This window comes from Notolepis coatsorum (assembly GCF_963971535.1).
Source record: "Notolepis coatsorum genome assembly, chromosome: 18".
Taxonomy (NCBI): Eukaryota; Metazoa; Chordata; class Actinopteri; order Aulopiformes; family Paralepididae; genus Notolepis; species Notolepis coatsorum.
The window spans coordinates 51,432,572-51,457,399 of NC_140182.1; the positions used below are offsets into that span (position 1 = coordinate 51,432,572).

Sequence of the window (24,828 nt, forward strand, 5' to 3'; positions counted from 1 at the left end):
GGCCAAGCAGTAGTCTGACCAGTTTGTTTTGTGATGTTTCTAGTCTTGTTTTTAGGGCATTTGAGGTGCTTTGGTACCATGAGGTGCAAGCATACTCGTAGTACCCTTGAATGAGTGCTCCTGTTAGAGTCTTCAAGGTATTCTTGTTTACCAGAGAGGAGATCCGGTACAAGAATCTTGTTCGTTGGTTGACTTTTTTGATTACATTGGTTGCCATTTTGTCACAGGAAAGATTTGCCTCTAGGATGGAACCCAGGTAGGTAATTTCATCTTTCCTTGTGACAATAATGTCACCCACTGTAACAGAGAAGCCAAAGAGAATGGATTCTGTTTTACCCAGGTGTAATGATAGTTTGTTATCAGCAAGCCAGGTGCAGATTCTGCAGAGTTCAGAGCTGAGGGTTTTTTCAACCTGCAACTTGTCCCTGTCAGCGTCCAGCAGGGCTGAGTCGTGCGCGAACAGGAACAAGTTGCAGTCACAAGCTGATGACATGTAATTTGCATAAATTAGGAACAGTAGCGGTCCTAGTATGCTTCCTTGTGGAACACCACAGCTCACTGGGAGGGGGGGGGGGGACAGTGTACCGTTCACCTCCACCATCTGTTCTCTCCCCTCCAGGTAGGATTGCATCCAGCTCACTGATGAACTATCAAAACCAATTGCTTTTAGCTTATCAATCAGAATGTAGTGATTGACAGTGTCGAAAGCCTTTTGGAGGTCCAGCATGACCATGCCACAGTATTTGCCCGCGTCCACCTCGTGTTTGATGTGGCCGTTCAAATAGAGAAGGCATGTGTCAGTGGAATGGGATGTTCTGAAGCCAGATTCGTAGATTAGCTTTTTTTCCGCAATGTACTTTTCTACCTCTTCATAGAATTTTTTCCCCATAGCTTTCGAGATGGAGGTAAGAATAGAAACAGGGCGGTAGTTGCCTGGGTCTAATTTGCTGCCTTTTTTGTGCAGGGGGGTCACTCTCACAATTTCCCTGTCCCTGTTTTATGGAGAGGTTTATTATGTGGGTGATGACTGAGGTGATGGTGGCTGCTGAGTCTCTGAGGAATTTGGACGGGATATTGTCATGGCCAGTGGCCTTGTTAGGTTGGAGGGCGCTCAGTCTTTTGAACACCTCATCCGTTGTTACCATTTCGAGTTTGAAGTAATCTTTGCGAACCCCTAGGTTTTTGTAGTAGGCTAGGATGTGTTCTACTCCAAAATGCCCAGAGTGGGAGGGTAGTTTATTAACCAGTGTTGTGGCTATGTTTGTAAAGAATATGTTTAAGTAATTGGCCATATCCAGCTTGTTTGTGATGAGAGTGTTTTCTGTCTTAATGTTGATGTTTGTAAATCTGGTTTTCAGTTTCTTACTGCAGCCTAGTTGGTTGTTGAGTAATTTCCAAAGCTCTCTGGGTTTGTTTTCTATGATGTCTATACTACTACTATGTCTATACTACGTACGATGCTACTATAAACTACCTACTATGCTAATAATATTATGTCAACGCACTCAAAGTGTAACATTCAAACTCGGCACTGCTAGACAAACAATGCCACTGACCCTTTGCTGCCAGAGTTGTACCCTTCCTGCTGACTTGTTGTACACAATTTGTAAGTCGCTTTGGATAAAAGAGTCAACTAAATGTAAATGTAATTGTAAATGTAATAAACCTCAGGGCTGAGTGGTAACCAGAATCTAAGGGTCTGAATGTGGAGGCAGCTGTATATTATATCCTCATAGTCCAAAATTGCCAGGAAAGTATATATATATTTTAAATCAAAGGGAAACTGTGCAACTGTAGGTTATTGTGCTATCTGCCTAATTGTAAATGGCATTGATTGATTGATTGAATACTTTATTTTGACACAATCGTAGGACAAAACATTTAAAAGACAAAACAATAACAGTGTCAACACGCTGGTCAAAAATGGATAAAACACAATAAAGCCAAGGCTTGTTTCCATTGTGGTCCATACATGGAACATAAAAAGGCACAAAAACACAAATGGACATGTACACTAGACAGGACACATCCTAAAGTTTTTTACAAAAACACCTAACCTGACAACTCATACAGTCAACTAATGTTAAAAGAAAATCCGCAAACCCTTAAAAGCAACTCATGATAAAAGAAATAAACCAAGTTAAAAAACATATTAAGACCAATTTGAGTTGCTGCTGACTGAGCCATGTTTTTAGGGCGGATTTAAATCCGAGAGGGGAGATCAGGAGTTTTATGAATGTTGGCAGGGCATTCCACATTACCGTAGCCGAGTAAAAAAATTAGGGATGTCCGATATTATCGGCCGATATCAGCATTAAAATGTGATATCGGAAAATATCGGTATCGGTTTTCAATTCTTTTTTTCTATTCTTTTTTTTACATTTCTATAACCTTTATTTACCCAGGCAAGCAAGTAAGAACAAATTCTGATTTGATTTATTGTCAAAAGTATGCATAATTGTTACGTTCTGGACACCGACCTCGGTCGGTGACCACCCACATTCCTGGCATATGTCACTGGGCTTGTCACCTGTCATTTCCCTGTCAATTAGTGCTGTCACTTAGGGGTGGTTCCTGATTGGCTGTCACAGGGGTGTGTGTGGAATGTTGGTATTTTGTCTCTATGTAACATACCTCTCTTCTGCTTGTCCATTGTCAGGTCTTCACTAATTGCGTTCGGGGATAACGCGGACGGTTCTACTCTGGACCTCCAATAAGCTCCCATTTACCTTATTTTACACTTGTGCTATTAGCACTTGTTCTCTCTTAGAATTTACTCTGTGTTCTTACTATTAAAGTCGAACCTGTTCAAGAGTAAACACTCTCTGTCTCTGTGATTGCCTTCACCCATTGGAATTCACCTACCTGCATTCTGACAGAAGACCTGACCATCAGAATTCCATGGAGGCCATCATGGAGATGCTCCGGACGCAGGGAGCAGCCCAGACACGGATGGAGGAACATCAGCAGCTGGTCAGTGCCGAGTTAATCCGACTCAATGGGGTCGTCGGATCATCCCAAGCGGTGGCGCAGTCGGCGTTGGCCACAGCCCGACAAACCCAAGAAGGAGTGGCTGGTGTTCAGTCGGCGGCGGGAGAAGCAGCGCTCCACGCAGAGGAGAGTCGGGGGGTGTTCGGGGTCCAGGAGCGGTCCCGCGAACCACATCTGCAGGCGCCCGCTCGCTATGACGGATCACCGGATGGTTGTCGGGAATTCATCACCCAGTGTCTACTCGTTTTCCGGCTGCAACCACGACCATTTCCATCGGAGACAGCGCAGGTAGCGTATATTATCACACTGCTCACCGGTCAAGCTCTCTCCTGGGCTACGGCGGAATTAGAGGCACGGGCGATAATCTGCGACAGTCTGGACGCATTTACCCGGGAATTGAGAAGAGTATTCGATACTTCCCGGGTACTCTCGATCTTCGAGGCTGGTGGTCGTCTTCTCGACTGCCGGCAGGGCCTCCGCACGGTCGCAGCTTATGCTATCAATTTTCGGATCTTGGCTCGGGAGACAGCTTGGGCGGAGAACGTCTGCGTGGTTCTGTTCGTCAGGGGACTCTCAGCGCGGATGCGAGATGCTCTCTCCGCGCGTGAGATCCCCGAGCAGCTGGAAGTGCTGATCAACACCACCATCAAGATGGATAATCGGCACCGGGAGAGGGAGAAGGAGCATGTCAACAACACCCAGCCCCAGGTATGTTTTCCCTCTTCTCCTGGTGTTGATAATTCCATGCATTACACGAGTGGGCCACTGGGTGATGAATCCATGCAGCTTGGAGCGCTGTCGCTCTCGGACGACGAGAGGCAGCGCTTCATCAAAGAGCGACGCTGCTTCCGGTGCGGCCGCACCGGTCACCGCTTCGGCAGCTGTCGGGTCCAGGCTGTATCGGCTCGGCGCCAATCGGGGATGGAAGGTGCGCCGTCGGGCTTCGAAAAGGCGCCAGCAGGTGGGCTCATTCCTGCCAAAACCACGGATTCTCGTACATTTTTTGAGGTGGCGATCAACTGTGGGGGTGACATTAGGGGAACTAAGGCTCTCATTGACTCAGGGGCGGCGGGCAATTTTATTCACGTGGGATTGGTGAAGGAGTGGGGAACCCCAGTGGAGGATTTAGGGGTTCCCTTACCAGTTTATGCCCTGGCCTCTGGGCAGTGGGAGCGTCACCCAGCGCACAGTTCCCTTACACATCCGGGTGGAGGGTGGGGAGTGGGAATGGGTTACATTCTTTGTCATCTTTTCCCCCTATTCTGTCATGGTGTTGGGTCATCCCTGGTTGTCGTCATGTGTTCGTGTCATTAATTGGAGCACGGGCGAACTCTCAACGGCGGCCGACGTCAAGTCGATCGTCAGCGGGAGTTTGCCCAAACCCTTGTCCCCCCCCCCCTCTTCTCTTTTGTCTCCTCCCTCTTTCTCCAGGATGGTGGGGAGCGTGGCAGATTCTGATCTACCCTCTAATCCCGATTTAATAGGGGTGCCTGAGATCTATTGGGACCTGGCGGACGTTTTTAGCAAGACGCGTGCTAAAGCACTTCCGCCTCATAGATCATACGACTGTCCCATTAATCTTCTACCCGGTACCTCCCCGCCTCGCGGGCGAATGTTCTCTCTCTCACGCCCCGAAACCTTGGCCATGAACACCTACATAGAGGAGGCATTGCTTGCGGGGCACATACGCCCTTCCACTTCCCCTGCCGGCGCTGGCTTCTTCTTTGTTGATAAAAAGGATGGGGATCAGCGCCCATGCATTGATTATAGGGGATTGAATGACGTTTCCATCAAGAACCGATATCCTTTACCCCTCATGGACACGGCCTTTGAGTGCTTACAGGGGGCACAGGTCTTTTCTAAACTTGACTTACGTAATGCATACAACCTGGTCAGGATTAGAGAGGGAGACGAGTGGAAGACTGCATTTAACACACCCAATGGGCACTATGAGTATTTGGTCATGCCCTTTGGTTTGGCTAATGCTCCGGCAGTCTTCCAAGCCCTGGTTAACGACGTGCTGCGAGACTTGATTGGGGTGTCGGTGTTTGTCTACTTAGATGATATCCTGATTTTTTCTCGCGATATGGTGCAACACCAAATGCACGTTCGGGAGGTGCTAGACCGTCTCCTCAAGCATCAACTATTCGTTAAGGCTGAGAAGTGTGTGTTTCACACGGACACCGTGTCCTTCCTGGGCTTTGTGTTGACGAAGGGCGATCTGCGCATGGATCCAGCCAAGGTGAGTGCAGTTTTGGACTGGCCACGGCCTTCGTCGCTCAAGGGGTTACAACGGTTTTTGGGCTTTGCAAATTTTTACAGGCGCTTTATTCGCAATTTTAGCGCCTTAGCCAATCCCTTAACAGCTCTCACTAAGGCCTCTCTCCCTGGCTTTGAATGGTCGCCTAGGGCTGAGTCAGCCTTCTGCGATCTTAAACGTCGTTTTACATCCGCTCCTGTATTGATCCGCCATGACGCGGAGGTTCCGTTCATTGTGGAGGTGGATGCCTCTGACGTCGCGGTGGGGGGGGTGCTCTCTCAGAGATGCTTAAAGGATGGGAAAGTGCACCCGTGTGCTTTTTTTTCTCGCCGTCTGTCACCAGCCGAGCGTAATTACGACGTGGGTAATCGGGAGTTATTGGCGATCAAATTGGCACTGGAGGAGTGGAGACATTGGTTGGAGGGGGCGGCACATCCTTTCATTATTTGGACTGATCATAAGAACTTGGCTTACATCCAAGGGGCTAAACGCCTTAACGCTCGCCAGGCCAGGTGGACGTTGTTCTTCACACGATTTCGATATACCATCTCCTATAGACCCGGCTCCAAGAATATCAAACCTGACGCGTTGTCGCGCCAGTTTGATCTTCCTGGGCGGGAGGAGCAGCCCCATCCCATTATTCCACCGGCCTTGATTTTGGCACCCGTGTCTTGGGGCATAGAAAAGGTGGTAAGGTCGGCGCTAACGCGGGAGCCCGATCCTGGTGGGGGTCCTCCGGGACGGTCGTATGTTCCCAAGGTGGCGCACTCACGCTTGCTACAGTGGGCACATGCGTCATCCCTCACCAGCCACCCAGGGGCAACCAGGACCCTGGAATTTATCCGTAGGAGGTTCTGGTGGCCGACAGTGGAGGGGGATACGCGTTCCTTTGTGGCGGCCTGTCCGGTGTGCGCACGTAGTAAGACCTCTCGACGGGCACCGGCGGGTCTCCTCCGACCACTTCCTATTCCTAAACGACCCTGGTCACACATATCTCTGGACTTTATTTCTGGTCTTCCCCTTTCGGACGGATTCACCACCATCTTGGTGGTGGTGGATCGGTTCTCTAAGGCGGCTCACTTTGTCCCTCTCCCCAAGCTTCCTTCTGCCCGGGAGACTGCTGATTTAATTATACAGCATGTCTTTCGGGTCCACGGGCTGCCAGTAGATATCGTGTCGGACCGGGGTCCTCAGTTTGCCTCCAGGTTCTGGAAGGCGTTTGCCGCCGGCCTCGGCGCCTCTGTCAGTCTGTCGTTCCATCCACAGTCGAACGGGCAGACGGAGAGGGTCAACCAGGATTTGGAGGGGGTCTTGAGGTGTTACGTTGCCGGTAGTCCGGCAACGTGGAGTAGGAGGTTGGCTTGGGCTGAGTACGCGCATAATACCCTTCTCTCCTCTTCTACCGGTATGTCTCCCTTTCAGTGCCAGTATGGTTTTCAACCTCCTCTGTTTCCCGAGCAGGAGCAGGAGGCGGAGGTGCCCTCGGCCCAGGCACATGTGGCTCGCTGTCGCAGGACGTGGAAACAGGTTCGGAAGGCGCTACAGAAGGTTTCGGTTAGTACCCAACGGCAGGCTAACCGTAAGCGTCGTCCGGCTCCAGTTTACCGTCCAGGGCAGCGGGTTTGGCTTTCCACCCGGGATCTCCCTCTCCGGGTGGAGTCCAAGAAGCTGGCTCCTCGCTTTATAGGACCATTTAAAGTGATTCATCGGGTTAATCCAGTGGCTTACAAGCTACGACTTCCGAGCTCTATGAGGGTTCATCCGACGTTTCATGTGTCCCTGTTGAAGCCATTCCTCTCATCGCCCTTGGCCCCGCCACTGCCTGTGGTTCCTCCGCCCCGGTTTATTGGCGGTCAACCCATTTACACGGTGCGGAGGATACTGGGTTGTAGGCGGAGGGGTAGGGGGTTTCAGTTCTTGGTGGATTGGGAGGGGTACGGGATAGAAGAGCGTTCTTGGGTGCCTCAAAGGGATATTTTAGATCCCAGCCTGATCGTTGATTTCCGGCGGCTGAATCCCGAGGCTCCTAGGTGAACGTCTGGTGCCGTTCGTCGGGGGAGGGTACTGTTACGTTCTGGACACCGACCTCGGTCGGTGACCACCCACATTCCTGGCATATGTCACTGGGCTTGTCACCTGTCATTTCCCTGTCAATTAGTGCTGTCACTTAGGGGTGGTTCCTGATTGGCTGTCACAGGGGTGTGTGTGGAATGTTGGTATTTTGTCTCTATGTAACATACCTCTCTTCTGCTTGTCCATTGTCAGGTCTTCACTAATTGCGTTCGGGGATAACGCGGACGGTTCTACTCTGGACCTCCAATAAGCTCCCATTTACCTTATTTTACACTTGTGCTATTAGCACTTGTTCTCTCTTAGAATTTACTCTGTGTTCTTACTATTAAAGTCGAACCTGTTCAAGAGTAAACACTCTGTGATTGCCTTCACCCATTGGAATTCACCTACCTGCATTCTGACACATAATGCTGTGGTAATTCCACAAGAAGAGATATGTAATGTTAATTACCTGAAGTTATTAAATTTTTTGGGGGGGGGAAACCCTGCATATATCGTTATCGGTTGATATCGGTTGATATCGGTATCGGAAATTAAGAGTTGGACAATATCGGTATATCGGTATCGGTAAAAAAGCCAATATCGAGCATCCCTAAAAAAATGCATCTTTCCCCATGCATGTCCTGAGTGACTCTCGGCGGGACCAGGTCCGTGGGGCTCCCTCTTGTGGCGTGTTTGTGGACATCTCCTACTTTATTAAAATAATTTACTAGGTACTTGGGGACCGTTTCTTTCAGTACTTTAAAAACCAGTAGCATTTTACCCTTTCCTCAACCCTAAGCCATCCCAGACTGCTAAAGTGGGCTGGCGTTAGGTGAGTCCTAAAGTGAAGGTTCTGCAGGAGTCTCACTAGTTTGTTTTGGGAGGTCTGGAGCTTTGTCTTCATTTGTTTGGATATGTTGTTGTACCATGAAGTGCAAGCATAGTCAAAGTGACATTGGATGAGGGCTCCAGCTAGGGTCCTCAGAGCGTTCCTATTTATGAACGAGGAAATTCTAAATAAAAATGTGGTTTTTTGATTGACCATAGTAATCACTTTTTGTGCCATTTTTTCGTTAAGTTTGTTATTTAAAATAAAGCCCAGGTAGGGCTTTATCCTCAATAATGTTTTCACCTACTCTAATTTTAAAACCCTGATATTTCTTTAGGTTGGCGTTTGACCCAAAGAGTATGGCCTCTGTTTTTCCCAGATGTAGAGACAATTTATTGTCACTGAGCCAAGAGCAGATCTTTTTCATTTCACTGCTCAGGACACTTTCCACTTTAGACTTATCCCTGTCAGAGACCAGGAGTGCAAACAGGAACAGGTTGCAATCGCATGCCGATTTCATATCATTAATATATATTAAAAACAGTTGAGGCCCCAAAATGCTTCCTTGGGGGACCCCACATGTCACTGGAAGGGACGAGGACAAGGTGCCATTGATGTCTATTACCTCTCTTCCCTCCAGGTAGGACTTGACCCATTTGGCTGACTTGCTATCAAAGCCTATCGCTCTCAATTTTTCTAGTAGGATGGAGTGGTTGACCGTGTCAAACGCCTTTTGCAGGTCCAACATTACCATCCCGCAGTAGTTCCCCTTGTCCATCTCACGTTTTATATAATCGGTCAGGTACAGTAAACAGGTGTCAGTGGAGTGTGATTTTTGAAACCTGATTGGAACTGGTACAGCAGTCTATGTTATATAACGTATTTGCTTTCGCGTCCCGCTCTGAGCCTTACGAGATACCTCCCATCTCCTGGGATACCTATTGTATCTCCCACGAACAAATTACATGCACCCCACCTGTATGGGGCCCCGCCCCTTATGGTGGCACAGCCCATATAACCATGACTCTGGTCATGAAACACCCTTCCTCTATTTTCGTCCCAGCGTATTGGATGCGTGCACCATACGAGACTAGCGGAATGAAAAGATTAAGGAAGATTCGTAATTCGTAGGGCTTACCGGAGAGTTGTTTTTCCCTGGATTCTCCGGAGCTTGTTTCGGCGACACATGAGATCTGTGCTGGTGGTTCCTCGGCTGACGGCGACGGACCGAGGGGCAGCGTACAAGGTTTGGCTAACGGGTCGGCTTGTACAAAGGTGAGGTCTGTGTCAGTAGGCATCAATGTCGGTGTTGGTCGTGCTGTGGAGTATGTTTCGGCACCAGGGCCGGGGCGGCTTGGCGATCGTTCCACTGTAGTGGGCGATGTCCTGGCGATCCTGGAACATGCTGTTAACGCTAATGCTACTGCTGTTTTTTCTGCTGACGCTGATGTTGACGCTGGAATGTCTAATAATCCCCGCCGCGGGATTCCGCTTTTCCCTCCTCTTGCCAGCTTCATTGATGAAGGTCAGTCGGTGGTGGATGTGGGGGGGTTCGCTGAGCTCTATTTACCTTTTTTGCGGGTGAAGGGGCTGACGACGGGGTGCAGGCCGGGGGTACCTTGGCTAAGTAGCCAGGTAGCTTCTTTTTTGTGCCCAGGCGGGGATGAACGACGTTCCGCCCGGCCGTTGCTTGATAGCATGTCGGCTCGGAGGGTGGCAGTATGGACGAATGAGTGGTATACTGCTGCAGGATGGCATTTAGCGGCGGCCAGTGTTTTGGCTCAGCTGGCTACTTTCCTATCCAAGATGGCGTCGGGTTGTAGGTCTTTGGGTCCAACCGACACTATGAACGTGTTTCATGTTTGTGGTGTTATAGAGATCTTGACTCAGTCGCAAGCTATAACTGCGGGGAGGATTCGGATGCTATCGACTTTGGTTGTTAGGCATGTTTGGTTGGAGCAGTCTCCTCTTGGGGAAGAGGATAGGTTTTCTCTCCTCACGACTCCTTTTTCCACAGATAGTCTTTTTGGGCGTTCTGTGGAGGCGCAGGCGGTTATTGATCCGGGTCCTACACCGCCTCACGCTGTGCAGCCAGGGGTGGGAGCACGGTCTCGTCAACGACTGTGGCGAGATCCTCGACAGGCGGCCATGTTTCCCCCGCCAGTGGTGCCCTGGTTGGAGAATCGACAGGGTATCGCAAGGCCGACAGTCTTGGCGGCCGAGGGATCGGCCATTTTGGGTGATTTCGGGTTTGGTAAACCAACCCGTCGTCATTTTGCCGCGAGCAGCCCGCTCCCCGTTCAATCCTCTCTCTGGTACCCCCAGAAGCGGGGCTCTGAGCGTTCTCTTTTGGCTGCGGGCCGCAAACCTTCATTGAAGCGTATGCGGCCCCATTCTTCGCTTCTCATGGAGACAGGGGCTGACACCCAGTTGATGGCTGAGCCTGGGTCTGTCCGTGAGAATGTTCCGTCGTCGCGTGGTTCCTACACCGCAGGTTGTGGGTGGGTGGAACCTGGTGTTACAGCTGCCACTAGCTCCAGTGGTCAGCAGGGGGACTCGGTGCCTCTTCTGTTGAATGCTCAGCAGGGGTTACCCCGGCTTCGCCCTCGCCAGGCGGGGTGTCGCGCTGTTGCCTCCCACTCCCGTCAAACCGGCAGTGGTCTGCAAAGGAGAGGCGAGCGTGATTTGAGTGATAGCAATATCACTGCAGGGCTTCGGCGTGTAGGAGCCCATGGGGTCCTCAGGCCTTGCGTGTCTGGCTGCGGAACAACTCCTCAGCGTGTGCTGGAGGGGTGTTCAGGGGGTGAGTGTGTGTCCACAAGTTTGATGACCGCTCCTCCCGTATCAAACCGGCCCTTTCTGTCGGGGTCCCCCCTTGGGTGCTTTGCACGACGGGGGGGACCGGGCCAATTATCTGCTGTTCCTTGCGGCCCAGCGTCAGTTGACGGCGGGGGCGCTGTGGGATTATATTCACATATGGCGACGGGAATGCCCTTTGAATCCTCCTCTCTGCTACACGTTGGCTGGGCAGGATCCCCCTGGGGGCGTCAGGGCGCACTCCACTCGTGGGGTGGCTGCCTCTGCCGCTCTCCTGGGTGGGGCTTCGGTGGAGGACATCTGTGCTGCAGCTTCGTGGTCCTCACCGGGCCCCTTTGTAAGGTTTTACCTCATGGACATGACCGGGGGTTCTGTCTCCCAGGCGGTTCTGGGGTCTGTGGCCTTTTCTGCTTCCCGTCCTTTGGTCGGGTAGCAGGAGTGTATGGGTATGGGCCAGTGTGTTGAGTCACACGTGGTTCCGCCTGTACGGTGTGTTCAAGGGGTTCTAGTTCCCTCTTGTTCGCATTCAGGTGGAGTTGACTGCGCCCCCCCTTCGTTAGGAAGGATGGGGTGACGGGGCTCCCCGCACCCCTTGATGTGGGCTTACGGGTCCTCAGGGGGTACATCTGTTGGGTCTCGCGCCCGCTCTTCCCCATTATCTCGTAAGGCTCAGAGCGGGACGCGAAAGCAAATACGTTATATAACGATAGGTTATGTAGATAACCTAGTTATATTAGTATTGGCTGAGCGTCCCGCTCTGCGCGGCCTTGAGTTCCCTCTTGAGGGATCTTTTCCTGGGACGGGTTTTGGCGAGGAAGGGTGTTTCATGACCAGAGTCATGGTTATATGGGCTGTGCCACCATAAGGGGCGGGGCCCCATACAGGTGGGGTGCATGTAATTTGTTCGTGGGAGATACAATAGGTATCCCAGGAGATGGGAGGTATCTCGTAAGGCTCAGAGCGGGATGCTCAGCCAATACTAATATATCGTTCAGTCAGGTAGTTGTCTATCTGCTCATATACCAGCCTCTCAATTACCTTTGATATGGAACAAAGGATAGAAACGGGGCGGTAGTTACCTGGATCCAGTTTGCTTCCTTTTTTAAATAGAGGGGTTACCCTAGCAAGCTTGAGTTCTTGCGGGATGTGACCCTGGTTGATGGAGAGGTTGGTGATATGGGCTACAATGGGAGCTATGATGGAAGCAGAGTCTCTGAGAAATCTGGTGGGAATATTGTCATGGCCTGTGGCTTTTGTTGGCTGCAGCATATTGAGCTTTTTCATAACCTCTTCAGTAGTTACTTCAGTCAATTTAAAATCATTTTCATCTACACCCAGTTCCTTATAAAAGGCCTGGATGTGCTCTATGCCATATTGGCCAGAGTGGATCGGCAGTTTGTTCACCAAAGTGGTAGCAACAGTTGTGAAAAAGGTGTTTAAACAATTTGCCACACTCAATTTGTCAGAGATGATCGTGTTATCTATTTTCAGGTTGAGATTTGTGGTTTTAGTCTTGAGTCTATTATTGTGACCCAGTGTTTTTAAAGACTTCCACAGTTTTTGAGGATTATTATTATTTTCCTCATTTTTTTTTAAATAGTTCAGATGGCAAATGGCTAAACATGGCTAATTGTGTTGTACACTCAAACCTGATCAAGTCAATTGAGTGCATACTTAACTGAAAGGTCTGAGTATATAATCTATGAGGACATGCATATCAAGACATGGTTTAAATGTGTGTCACAGGAACACAGCATCAACCACAGATTATCTGAAAGACGAGTGGTTCCATTACCTTGTTGACGACCAACAGCTTGGGAATTATTTCCCCGTTAATGCAGATGATATCTCCTCCCTCCCTCACCGCCTCTGGCAGGATCTTCTGGACCTCCTGGGCGATCACTCCTATACAGGTAGGGCAGACACACAAGCATCAAGAGAAGTGGTCCATGAATACATAACATAAGTGTTACATAAGCATGCATCTATACACAACAGATCAAATTATTTTATTATTATTTACAGATATTCTCTAAACAGAGTCACAAATGAATGGGAGGATGGAAGGATTATTTATGAGGTTGCACTACATATATATGTTACCCGTCTCGGCTGTAGTCTCTATGCCCACGGTGGCAGCGAACTCAGGCTTGAACTGATAATGCACCAGCCTCATCTGAGAGATCCGTTTCAAATTGTCTGTGGTGTCCACCTACACAGACAGGATGACAGTGACATCATGCAGATGTGGGGACGTGACACTCATGTGATGGGTGGAAATGTACGGACCGCGGGGGGATGGACAGACACACACTTTGAATAGGTCCTTGAATCACTTGACGTCACACAATCCACAGAAACAATGAATAGGAATATTCTGGATGAGTCGTGACTCGTGATGACAAGCATGCACAATCATGCAAACAAACAGGCAGACACACACACACACACACACACACACACACACACACACACACACACACACACACACACACACACACACACACTGAGCCTGGTACTGACCTCGTATACGTTCTCCTTGGCTCTGATGTCAGAGGGGTGCACCAGAGAGCCCATGATCTTGACGTTGCCGTGGATGACCAGGGCCTCGTCCGGCCGGTCAGTGTTGATGCCCACCCTGCCATGGTGGTAGACCGAGTCCGGCAGCTGGCCGCGCTGCCACAGCACCTCGCTGTCGCTCTCAAACTGACCCGGGTTAGACGCCTGGAACACAGGGGACAAGGGACAGGATGCACAGACACACAGACATTTAGACGGACAGATATTAGATGCACTATGATGTGAGGAGAGCTGTAATATATACAATTCAAATCAACGTCTTAACACAAACATGGTCTATTATGATTTGCATTCTAATAGAGATTATAGGAGAGATTTAAGTAAGTGACTGAAATCAATAATAAATATAAGTATAAGTTACTGAAATGATTTACAACAAGGTCAGCTCTGAGCTAATTCGAGAGAGAGAGAGAGAGAGAGAGAGAGAGAGAGAGAGAGAGAGAGAGAGAGAGAGAGAGAGAGAGAGAGAGAGAGACAACAAGCACTATGTCTAGTTACGCAATAAACTGTCCTCTACACAAGCTGCATTTTCTACTGCCCTATATGTATATAATTGTACTGAATCCACTTAATTTCGCAGCTATTGCAATTCTCCTGAACTGGCTTGGGGGTAAGAGTCCTAATAAATTTTTTTATCGGTTTTGTGTTAACGATCACCAGCTCAACAAGTGAAACATAGTGAAATGATAGACACTGAAGAGAGGAAGAGGAGGCGGAGGTGAGGGGGGGGGGGGGGGGGGGGGGGCGTAAACCGATCAATACAGAGTGAAATGATAGACAATGAAGAGGTTGGGGGGGTGATAAACAGATCAATACAGAGTGGTTGTCAGTGGGTCCAGGTGCTGTTCCAGGACAAATGCACACACAGACATCACATTCACAAGGGATATGATTGGAGGAGGGGGAGGGTCAGACAGACATGGCCAGACTGACAGAGGTTACCCTGACGATGATCCTCTCAGACACCTGAGCCGCCAGCGTGTAGCTCTGACTGTGGGCCTGAGCCTGCAGCGCCACCACCAGCATGAAGTACCTGGGAGGAGACACAGGCATCAGTATGTAGATGTATAGTAGATGTGACACAGACCACAGAGACCTGTGTGTGTGATTATTCAGATTCAGATTCAGCTTTATTGTTGCATCTTTGTCATATTTCTCATACAAAAAAAGAGCAAGATTCTTGGGTCTTGCCCCCTCGACCTACAGCATGGCAATAAAATACACAATAGAACAATACAATACACAAAAAGACAATGGGGGCTTGGCAATCCCCGATTTTAAGTTATATTTCTGGTCCTTCTCGCTGAGGCCCCTGATAAACTGTCTGGACCCTGAAATTGCTGTGTCATGGCGCTCCTTAGAAGCAGCAGCGGTCTCACCACAAAGACTACAGGATGTAGTATACTCCACTATTCCTATATAAAAATGCCAGCTAAGATATGGACCAATCATATCCCACGTGATTCAAACGTGGTGTAATGTAGAGAGGTCCTGTGCGGTTAAATGCCTGTGGCACCTCGACTCTCCAATTTTTCATAACCAGCAACTACTTGTTGGGCACAAACCTGTTAATATTCCTTAATGGGAGAGGAGGGGAGTTCATACTCTGGAAGATATATATGATAAAGGACCTAAAATAGTTTTATGATATACCTGGCGAATCATTCTTCCTTTACCTACAACTAAGGCCAGCGCTCAAGGCCCACGGTGTACCGTGGGCTCAGGCGTTGCACCCACACCCTTTTGTCGGGCTTATCGGTGACAGGACAACCACAAGAGGGTTTGTCTCAGATTTGTATACACGTTTAATCAAATCCACATATAAAAGATTTACATTAGATACAGTCTGGCGAGGGGACGACCAGGTTAGACCCTGAGTTTGACTGGGACGACGTTTGGACAAATGCTATATTAGCCTACCGCAGCCCTAATCACCAGCAAGTTCATTTTGATTATGTTCGTGGGACATATCTCACACCTAGGAGACTGTTTGCTGTGGGACTGGTGGCCAACTCCCGGTGCACTTTGTATGTGCATAATGGTCTAGGATTGCCCACCAGTGGCCCATTTTTGGAAATCTATAGCAACTAAACTCTCAAGCATCTGTAATATATCAATTCCACTCACGACAGCAACATTACTTCTAAACGATATATCTTTACTACCAACATCCATACAACAGAAAATAATTATTCTGGCAGGCGTTACAGCAAAAAGCTTATCACTATGAGATGGAAAGAACCTGAGAAACTCAGAGTAATTAACTGGTCCCTGACATTGCTGGATGTTATTTATTTGGAGATCTCGACTGCTTGTGTGGTTGGGGTGGGACAGGCAGGTATTGAATTGTGGACCGCGGCGGCCGAGGTGGTCAAGGGCACAATGTAGCGGCGGAGTGGGGGTGGGGTGTTGGTCCTGGGGGATCGGGGGGGGGGGTGTCTAATGTCTATCGTCTAATGTCTTTTGTGTTGTTTGTGGTGTTTTTATTTTTTACTTGGTATCTTGTATTTTGTATTTATTAGTTAAGTTTTGGTCTGTATTTATTATTTCTTATTATCTTGTCATTATTATTATTATTGTTATTGTTGACGTTGTTGTTGTTGTTGTTGTTGTTGTTGTTGTTGTTGTTGTTGTTGTTGTTGTTGTTGTTGTTGATGTTGATGTTGTCAAATGAAAATAAAATGTGATAAAAAAATAATCTACGTAAAGTACTTTTAAAATACTCAATTACATAAATACATACAATAAGATCGGAATGACTAAATAGTGTTCATGAGTCTGATGGCTTGATGAAAGTACGAAGTCCTGTGCGAAAGTAGGATTACGGTGTGTGTTCTACCTCTGGTCTGGGTTGGGCTTGCCCTTCTTCCTCATGTTATTAGCCGTGGTCTCGCTGAAGTGGAGCCGTCCCACTGTCACCTTGGTAACCTGCTCAGGGGGCAGGGTCACCCTGGGAAACACAAAGGGACTGCATTTATATAGCGGTTTCATCCAAGAGCACGTCACAACCTCACATTCACCCATTTACTCACACATGCACACACCGACGGCGGAGACAACCATGTAAGGTGCCAAGGGGTTAAGTGTCTTCCTCAAGGACACTTCAACACGAATACAGAGAAGAGCCGGAATCCTTCCGATTACCAGACGATCGTCTCTACCTCCTCCTGAGCCACTGTCTCCCCAATACACAAAATCACACATACTTGTCTCTGTCGTGTATAAATCTCCATTTCAAGGCAGTATGGCATCTCTAGCCTCACTGAAGAATCACAATTGGAAGCAGAAACACTTTATTCAGTGAATGTACAGGGATTTTGTCAATAGTGCAAAGACATAATCAACACCAAGTGGAGTTTCACATTACACACTCACACACACACACACACACACACACACACACACACACACACACACACACACACACACACACACACACACACACACACACACACACACACACACACACACACACACACACACACACACACACACACACACACACACACACACACACACACACACACACACACACACACACACACAGTATTCGCATGCAGTGCATAGGACTAGCAAGTATCACTGTATTATGCACCACTGTGGGGGCTTCCAGACTTACAATACTGTTTTGAATGGTCTCTTGCTGACTTACAATACTGGTTTGAATGGTCTCTTGCTGACTTACAATACTGGTTTGAATGGTCTCTTGCTGACTTACAATACTGGTTTGAATGGTCTCTTGCTGACTTACAATACTGGTTTGAATGGTCTCTTGCTGCGGTCAGACTGGGACTGCTCCACATTGATGGACTGGTTCATGGCCTCCAGCTGGAAGACAAGGCAGACCGCAGGTGAATGAATGAATGAATGAATGAATGAATGAATGAATGAATGAATGAATGAATGAATGAAAACTTTATTTAACAGATTGCAGAATGGGTACAATACAGTACGGCTCTATACACACAATTGTTAAGGGGATGCAGACCTGAGAAAGACGTTTGTCTTGTTTCCATCAGGGTCCCCCATTTTCAATTCATATAGACATTTATGACATACACAACATACATGACATTTATGGCATAGGGACATATAGGTATTTAGTACTGATACATTTGTGACATAAACGGTATTCAAATATACAGTACAGTTACCCCTAGATCCTGACAGAGTATATACATATTATGGGGAGGGGACTGTACATTAGGAGGGGGTGGGTGGGTGGGAGAGAAATATACATACGGCGGGGAGGGAATATATACATGCGGTGGGGAGGAGACTGTCTATTAGGAGGTGGTGGGGGTTTTGGGCATTTACGGTGGCCAGTTTCAAATTGCAGCCTCCCGTAGGTGCTCTTTAAGAGCGGTTTTGAATGTGGGTAGGGATTCACATTCCTTTACAGCTTTAGGTAGGGCATTCCACATTGATGTGGCATGATTGCGAAACGTATTTAGTCCCTTGTTTGAGCCGAATCTGGGTTTGACGTGATTTGTTGAGCTTCCTCTGGTGTAGTGGTTGTGGTATTCACTGACCTTTGGGAAGTATTTTGACATGTACATGGGTACCTTAGTCGTATAGTGTATCTTGTAGACCAGGCCCATTGCAAGTTGCTGTACTCTGTCGTCTACTCTAAGCCATCCTAGGTTGTCAAAGTGGGCAGGGGTGAGGTGGGTTCTGGGGGTAAGGTCAAGTAGTAGTCTGACCAGTTTGTTTTGTGATGTTTGTAATTTTGTTTTAAGCGCCTTTGAGGTGCTTTGGTACCATGAGGTGCATGCATAGTCGTAGTACCCTTGAATGAGTGCTCCTGCCAGAGTCTTCAGGTATTCAGGTGTGTGTGTGTGTGCTAACCGTGTGTGCTAATCGCTAAACGTTGAGGATAATTGCATGCCAATTAAAGACCTCTGAACAGGTCCTGCATTATAAGGGTATTCTTGTTTACCAGAGAGGAGATCCGGTACAAGAATCTAGTTCGTTGGTTGACTTTTTTTATTACATTGGATGCCATTTTGTCACAGGAAAGATTTGCCTCTAGGATGGAACCCAGGTAGGTAATTTCGTCTTTCCTTGTGACAATATTGTCACCCACTGCAACTGAGAAGCCGTCGGTCTTGCTGAGTTTGTTATTTGAACCGAAGAGAATGGACTCTGTTTTGCCCAGGTGTAATGATAGTTTGTTATCAGCGAGCCATATGCAGATTTTGCCTAGTTCAGAGCTGAGGGTTTTTTCAACCTGCAACTTGTTCTTGTCAGAGACCAGCAGGGCTGAGTCGTCCGCAAACAGGAACAAGTTGCAGTCACAGGCTGACGACATGTCATTTGCATAAATTAGGAAGAGTAGCGGTCCTAGTATGCTTGAAGATTGAACTGTGGTCACTCAGACAGGTGAATACAGTAATGAGCTGAGGCTGTACCCGTCTGAATACCTCCCCCTTCCCCCACCTTGACTCCGTTGAGTTTGAGATAGAAGCAGTCGATGGGCTGTAAGCCCTCATTGGTCTTGATGTACTTGGGATCTCCCAGCATGCCTATGTACACCGTGACCTGGAAATGGTTCTTCTTCTGACAGACAAAGGCGTCGTCGGCCAGGGAGAAGTTGAAGCCCTTGTCGGCATCAACACGGTAGGTGGGCATTGGCCTGAAGACGGGGGACATAGAGGTTAGACGAAGGGGAGATTTGTTTGTGCATCACACACACTCCCACAGTAAAGTACATGGGCAAGCCAAACTGATCCAAAATGTCATGATCACACAGTTTCACTATTCACCACCAGGGGGAGACTCTGCTACACTTAGCATCAGGACCTTCTGAAGACCCCACTTCAGGGGTCGATGGAAAAGGTGTGCAACTGAGCCACCTGACTCCTTCACTGGGTGCGGTGAGTCATGAGGAACAACAAACGGGTGATGAAAACAAACTACAGGTCTTAATAAGATCTCCTGAGTTTATTTTCAACCCTCTCTCCCTACTTTACACTTTGGCACGGCGGTAGCATGGAGGAGGCGTCGGGCCGTTTCTCCCTGTACCTCCTCCTCCTCCTCCTCCCTGTGTTCTCTTTCCAAACCGAAACCCGGCGCTCGCTCACTCCCCCACATCGCTCACCTCGGAGGAATTTGAAGACCTCCGCAATCCTCTGTTCCTCTTACCACTCCTCCTGTGGCCCGAAACCATCCCTATTATGGCCCTGTTCTCCTCCGCTTAGCACCCAGACTCTCTTTTGAGAGTCCCCCTTCACCGCCCAACGTCCGTGATCTACCGATGTGCCAAAAATGATTTCCTCCACTCACAGCTCTTTGCAGTTGACATCGTAAATGGGAGTCCACTTGTTCTGCTGGTGGGGCTGCCACTTTATACACTGGTAGTTGGGGTCCAAGTAGCTGTTGTCTGCATCCTGCATTATACCTGGAACAAAGAGAGAGATTGCGTTCAGTAATCCTAGGCCTATGGCCACAATCCGTGTTCTACTTAAGCGAGGGAGTTCTGGGAGCTGTTCATTTGAGGCCTTGAGGAATTCCCCTCTTCTATCAAGTTTTTGAAGTTTTTTCCCTTCCTTTTTGAGCATCAGAGATACTGCAATCATATTACATCACTGAAATGTACTGGATTAAGATGGTTGAGAGAAAATATTATGGACAGTCATCTTTCCTGAACCTATTGATCATATTCACAATATATATGGTCAATAGTGTGCATTTTGAATTACGTGGGGGTGTAGGTCTTTAATATGGTTACAGGAACATGACTGCTCGTAAAGCATTCTTTCAACCTTATAAGACAATGCAATCCATGATGCCTGATTGTTTTTTTCTCGATCTTGAGAGCTCATCACTAAAAAAACGAAAGGGTGGAAAAAAGATCTTAAAAAACGTTTTTTACGGAAATGACCAACATGACGACCAAAAACAACAACCAAAATAAAAAGGTGAGTTTTGGGGTCGAATTCCTTGTTAAAGGAAGGTAGGAGAAGACAACAGAGAGGGAGAGAGTCAGTGAAGCGAGAGGAAGGATGCCTTCCTACCTGGTTCTTGTTTGATGATACCTGTGAGGATTTGGGAATTGAGGGAGCCGTTTGGAGAGTCGGAGTGCTTCCTCTTCTTGGCCTGGTGGGCAGCGGATCCACTGCACGTACGAGCACACACACACACACACACACACACACACACACACACACACACACACACACACACACACACACACACACACACACACACACACACACACACACACACACACACACACACACACACACACACACACACACACACACACACACACACACACACACACACATTAGCACACAACAGGCTGCAAACATTCACATGGGAGAAAACATCATATCTGCATCTGGGAGTGCTCCAGGGATACGCCTTGGGGGGGGGGGGGGGGGGGGGGGGGGGGGTAGAGTAAGGCTACTTCCTTGTTTACACCTAGAATTATAACAAGCAGTTTGGTCACAGCCCCAACATTGTCACATAGGACTGGGAGACAATGCTATAGCTACTTCTTACCAGGCCATTTGTCTCCCAGTGATATAAAGAAGTTTCATCCTCTTTTATAATTTAACATTTATAATTTCAAGTTCACACCCTACAATTATGCTCTCTTCATTTTCTGATCCTTTAGTCTTTCCCCATAAACCACTTTCCATTCTTCTGTCCGTCCCTCCCTTCCTCTCCTCTCTCCTCTTCCCTCTCTCCCCTCCTCCCTCTCTCCTCCTCCCTCTCTCCCCCTCCCTCTCTCCCCTCTATCCTCCTCCTCCCTCTCTCCTCCTCCCTCCCTGTATCTCTGTCACGCACTCCTGTGCTCTTCTCTCTCTCTCCCCTCCTCCCTCCCTCCCCTCCTCCCCTCATCCCTGTATATCACTCACTCCTGTGCCTGAGGATGCTGTCCGTCCCTCCCTCCCCTCTTCTCTCTCTCTCTCTCTCTCTCCCCTCTTCTCTCTCTCCCTCCTCCCTCCCTCCCCTCCTCCCCTCATCCCTGTATATCACTCACTCCTGTACCTGAGGATGCTGTCCGTCCCTCCCTCTTCTCTTCTCTCTCTCCCCTCCTCTCTCTCTCCCCTCCTCCCTCTCCTCCTCCCCTCCTCCCTCTCTCCTCCTCCCTCCCTCTCCTCTTCTCTCTCCTCTCTCTCCCCTCCTCCCTCTCTCCTCCTCCTCCCCTCATCCCTGTATATCACTCACTCCTGTCCTTGAGGAAGCTGCAGCAGCTGATGGAGCATCTGGTTCTGCTGCATGTCTCCGCTCGCACTCGTGGTCGGACCGATGGTGTACTGCGAGATCATGGGCTCTGGCTTCAGGTACATGTCCCGGTGCATGGTGGGATAGTGTCCGTGCGGCGGGAGGGGTGGCGGGGGAGTCATGTGACACATGTTCTCTGGTGTCATGGTCCGGAGCATGTGAGGGTCTGGAACATATGATGGAAACACTATGAACGGATCGTGTTTACAAACAGTGGATACTGTGCTAAACCATTGACCATATTCACACAGTAGTCATTTCGCTCTCATGTGATGTAAGGTTGGATTCCAAAATCCCAACCTGAGCATGACATAAGAGCAAATACCAACCTGAGCATGACATAAGAGCAAAATGGCCGCCGTGAGAATATGGTCAATATAAAAGTATTTGTTTTGCTTGCAGTCACATTTAATCCAACACAGAACGTCTCTTCCTCCTCGGGACCTACAGTACAGTATGGTATATCAATCTTAACACATTTGCATTTCATTATTTCAGACTCCAGTATATATGTCCCAGTTTCCTCCACCCTTGGCTAATGGAGCTCTCTCTCCATTGTTTCAAACTGGAGGGACGCCAATCAGATAAGATGATCCCACACCTTTCTCACTAATGGACAAGACCAACACAGGTGTGAGAGGTGAGTGAACGGCAGGGACAGTACACTGTGACTTTGACGACCGTGCTCAGGTTGTGTTGGAATGTCGAGACAAGCCAAGACATACAGTCAGCCATGTATTGTGCACACAAGAGAAATAAAACTGAGACAGAGACATTTGGAGAAAATCTTCTTTTTTGAATCAATTTAATGAAATTCAGCTTCCAGGTAGAATACAATGGAAACTTAAGATGAAGTCTAGTGTACTGACCGTATTGATTTGTTCACACATTTGTTCACCAACTTCATTGGACCTGGTCTCAATTAATTCAAATATCCCAGAGATTAGTAACAGATATTGATTTGAGCAGGATGGAAGTCTGGACAGAGTCCACGGCACACCTACCTGTATGAGGATTCTCCATCCGTGACTGTCTTCAGCTCAAGCCCCTCCTGTGCCGTTTAATGTATATACTGTATACTATAATCAATAATCATCCATCTCTGTGCCTGTCTGCCTGCCCTGACCCAGATATGGCTGCGATATGGCTTCTCTGACTCAATGTCTGACTGAGCTTGCGGTCTAGGAGGCACTGCTGCAACCATTTCTATGTTGCATTCCATCTCTCTCTCTCTCTCTCTCTCTCTCTCTCTCTCTCTCTCTCTCTCTCTCTCTCTCTCTCTCTCTCTCTCTCTCTCTCTCTCTCTCTCTCTCGCTCTCTCTCGCTCTCTCTCTCTCCTCTCCTCTCTCTCTCTCTCTCTCTCCCTCCCTCTCTCCCTCTCTATCTATCTCTATAGGGAGAAGTAGGAGAGGTGACTTACCATTCACCTGCTGGGGGAGTAAGGCTCTGAGCTGGAGTCTGGAGGAGACTCCGGTAGCGCCCTGAAAGAAATGGAAAGTGAAAGAATGATAATTCACTCATCAAGTAACAAATGATAGAATTCTTCCAGAAATCTTGAAACTGTACCATGCTGAACTCAATAATCCAACCTAAGTCACCCCCCCCCCCCAATTAACTCCACACAGTTACCATCATAGTAAAGGAAGCAGATGACCCTTTACTAGAAGTAATTTGACCCTTTTCCCCCCTCTGATATCACTCTCCCTCCCCTCCTGCCCAGCAGATCTTTATTTGTCCAAGTGAAGTTTAATCAAGCCTCGATTGCATAACAGACATGAAGTAGGGTGTGTGTCTGGTTTCGATGAGTGATCAAGAAGAACTGCTGCGTCACCTAGAACACTTCTGCCTGGTGCCGCGTTTCCAGCGAAAGGCCCCCCCGCAAATGAACACTTCCACAAGTCGCTCATATATCGCATGTATTCAGGGAAGCACAAGCACAGCTCCATGATAAATCACAGACAAGCTCAACTAGTCATGTATTTCACAATATCTGCTTCAGTGTTATTTATTTTTATCGCTCTTACGACACCCGGCCTATTACTCTGAGCGCCTCTTCTCTCCGTCTCCCTCCTCTCCCTCCTCTCTCTCCTACGGAGTGCTCACCCTGGCGCGTAGTGGCCCCTATGCTCAGGCTTGACGTGAGCCTGCTGTTGCTGTTGCTGCTGCTGTTGCTGCTGCTGTTCCTGCTGCTGTTGCTGCTGCTGTTGCTGCTGTTGCTGCTGTTGCTGCTGTTGCTGCTGTTGTTGCTGTTGCTGCTGTTGCTGCTGCTGCTGCTGCTGATGTTGCTGCTGTTGCCCCAGGCAGGGGTAGTTGTGTCGGAGGAGACCCAGAGGCGGCCCCGGGGAGTAGCTGTTCTGACAGTTAGGGGGCCCAGGCGGTGGGACTCCCTGGCGCAGCGGGATGGGGGGGCTCACGCCACACACCAGGCCCCCGGAGGAGGACAGTCCCGCCTGGGGAGATGAGTAATTGGGTACCGGGGCGCTGTGGACCTCTGAAAAACAGCTGGGGAGAATGGAGTTTTGATATATGGGATTAGTCTTATCAGGAATACAAACTCCTCTGTAACTGATGTGGTTGCCGTTTGTTGTTTTGATGAAACAGTAGTTCAGAGTCCCCACTCACATGTCTGTGCTGTCGTCTTCCTTGCTGATGTACTCCTCCAGGATACTGGTGTCGATGTTGGCTGGCTCCAGGGAGCTGCTAATATCATGACCTGAGATAAAGACAACGACAGGGAACATGGAGCAGAGATGGAAAACTCTGGGAATTAGCAATGGGAACCTTTCAGCAACCAACCCCCCCCCTCCAACCACACTCACACACACACACACACACACACACACATACACACACACACACACACACACACACACACACACACACACACACACATGCACATCCGCGCGCACACACACACACACACACACACACACACAGCTTCCACTTGATAACGCCTCCAGGTTTCAACACACCGTGTTCATTGGCAGACCTTATCTAACAACATAGGATGATGTCAATTATGTCTGTTTTCTTTAGGAGTAATACTTTATCTGCATACTCA

At 48.6% G+C, this 24,828-nt stretch overlaps 1 protein-coding gene across 1 annotated transcript in view; it reads right to left on the reverse strand.

Moving 5' to 3' along the window:
• myrf (myelin regulatory factor) overlaps nucleotides 1–24,828 on the reverse strand; it is a gene marked incomplete at both ends in the record, with an annotated part of 46,798 nt that overhangs the window by 17,553 nt on the left and 4,417 nt on the right. The window contains 14 exon segments of the mRNA XM_084335205.1: nucleotides 12,748–12,857; nucleotides 13,056–13,164; nucleotides 13,476–13,676; nucleotides 14,475–14,565; nucleotides 16,372–16,482; nucleotides 17,284–17,360; nucleotides 18,972–19,167; nucleotides 19,818–19,932; nucleotides 20,549–20,649; nucleotides 21,711–21,933; nucleotides 23,188–23,205; nucleotides 23,208–23,248; nucleotides 23,871–24,269; nucleotides 24,390–24,480. Coding sequence (XP_084191331.1) covers nucleotides 12,748–12,857; nucleotides 13,056–13,164; nucleotides 13,476–13,676; nucleotides 14,475–14,565; nucleotides 16,372–16,482; nucleotides 17,284–17,360; nucleotides 18,972–19,167; nucleotides 19,818–19,932; nucleotides 20,549–20,649; nucleotides 21,711–21,933; nucleotides 23,188–23,205; nucleotides 23,208–23,248; nucleotides 23,871–24,269; nucleotides 24,390–24,480 — 1,883 coding nt within the window.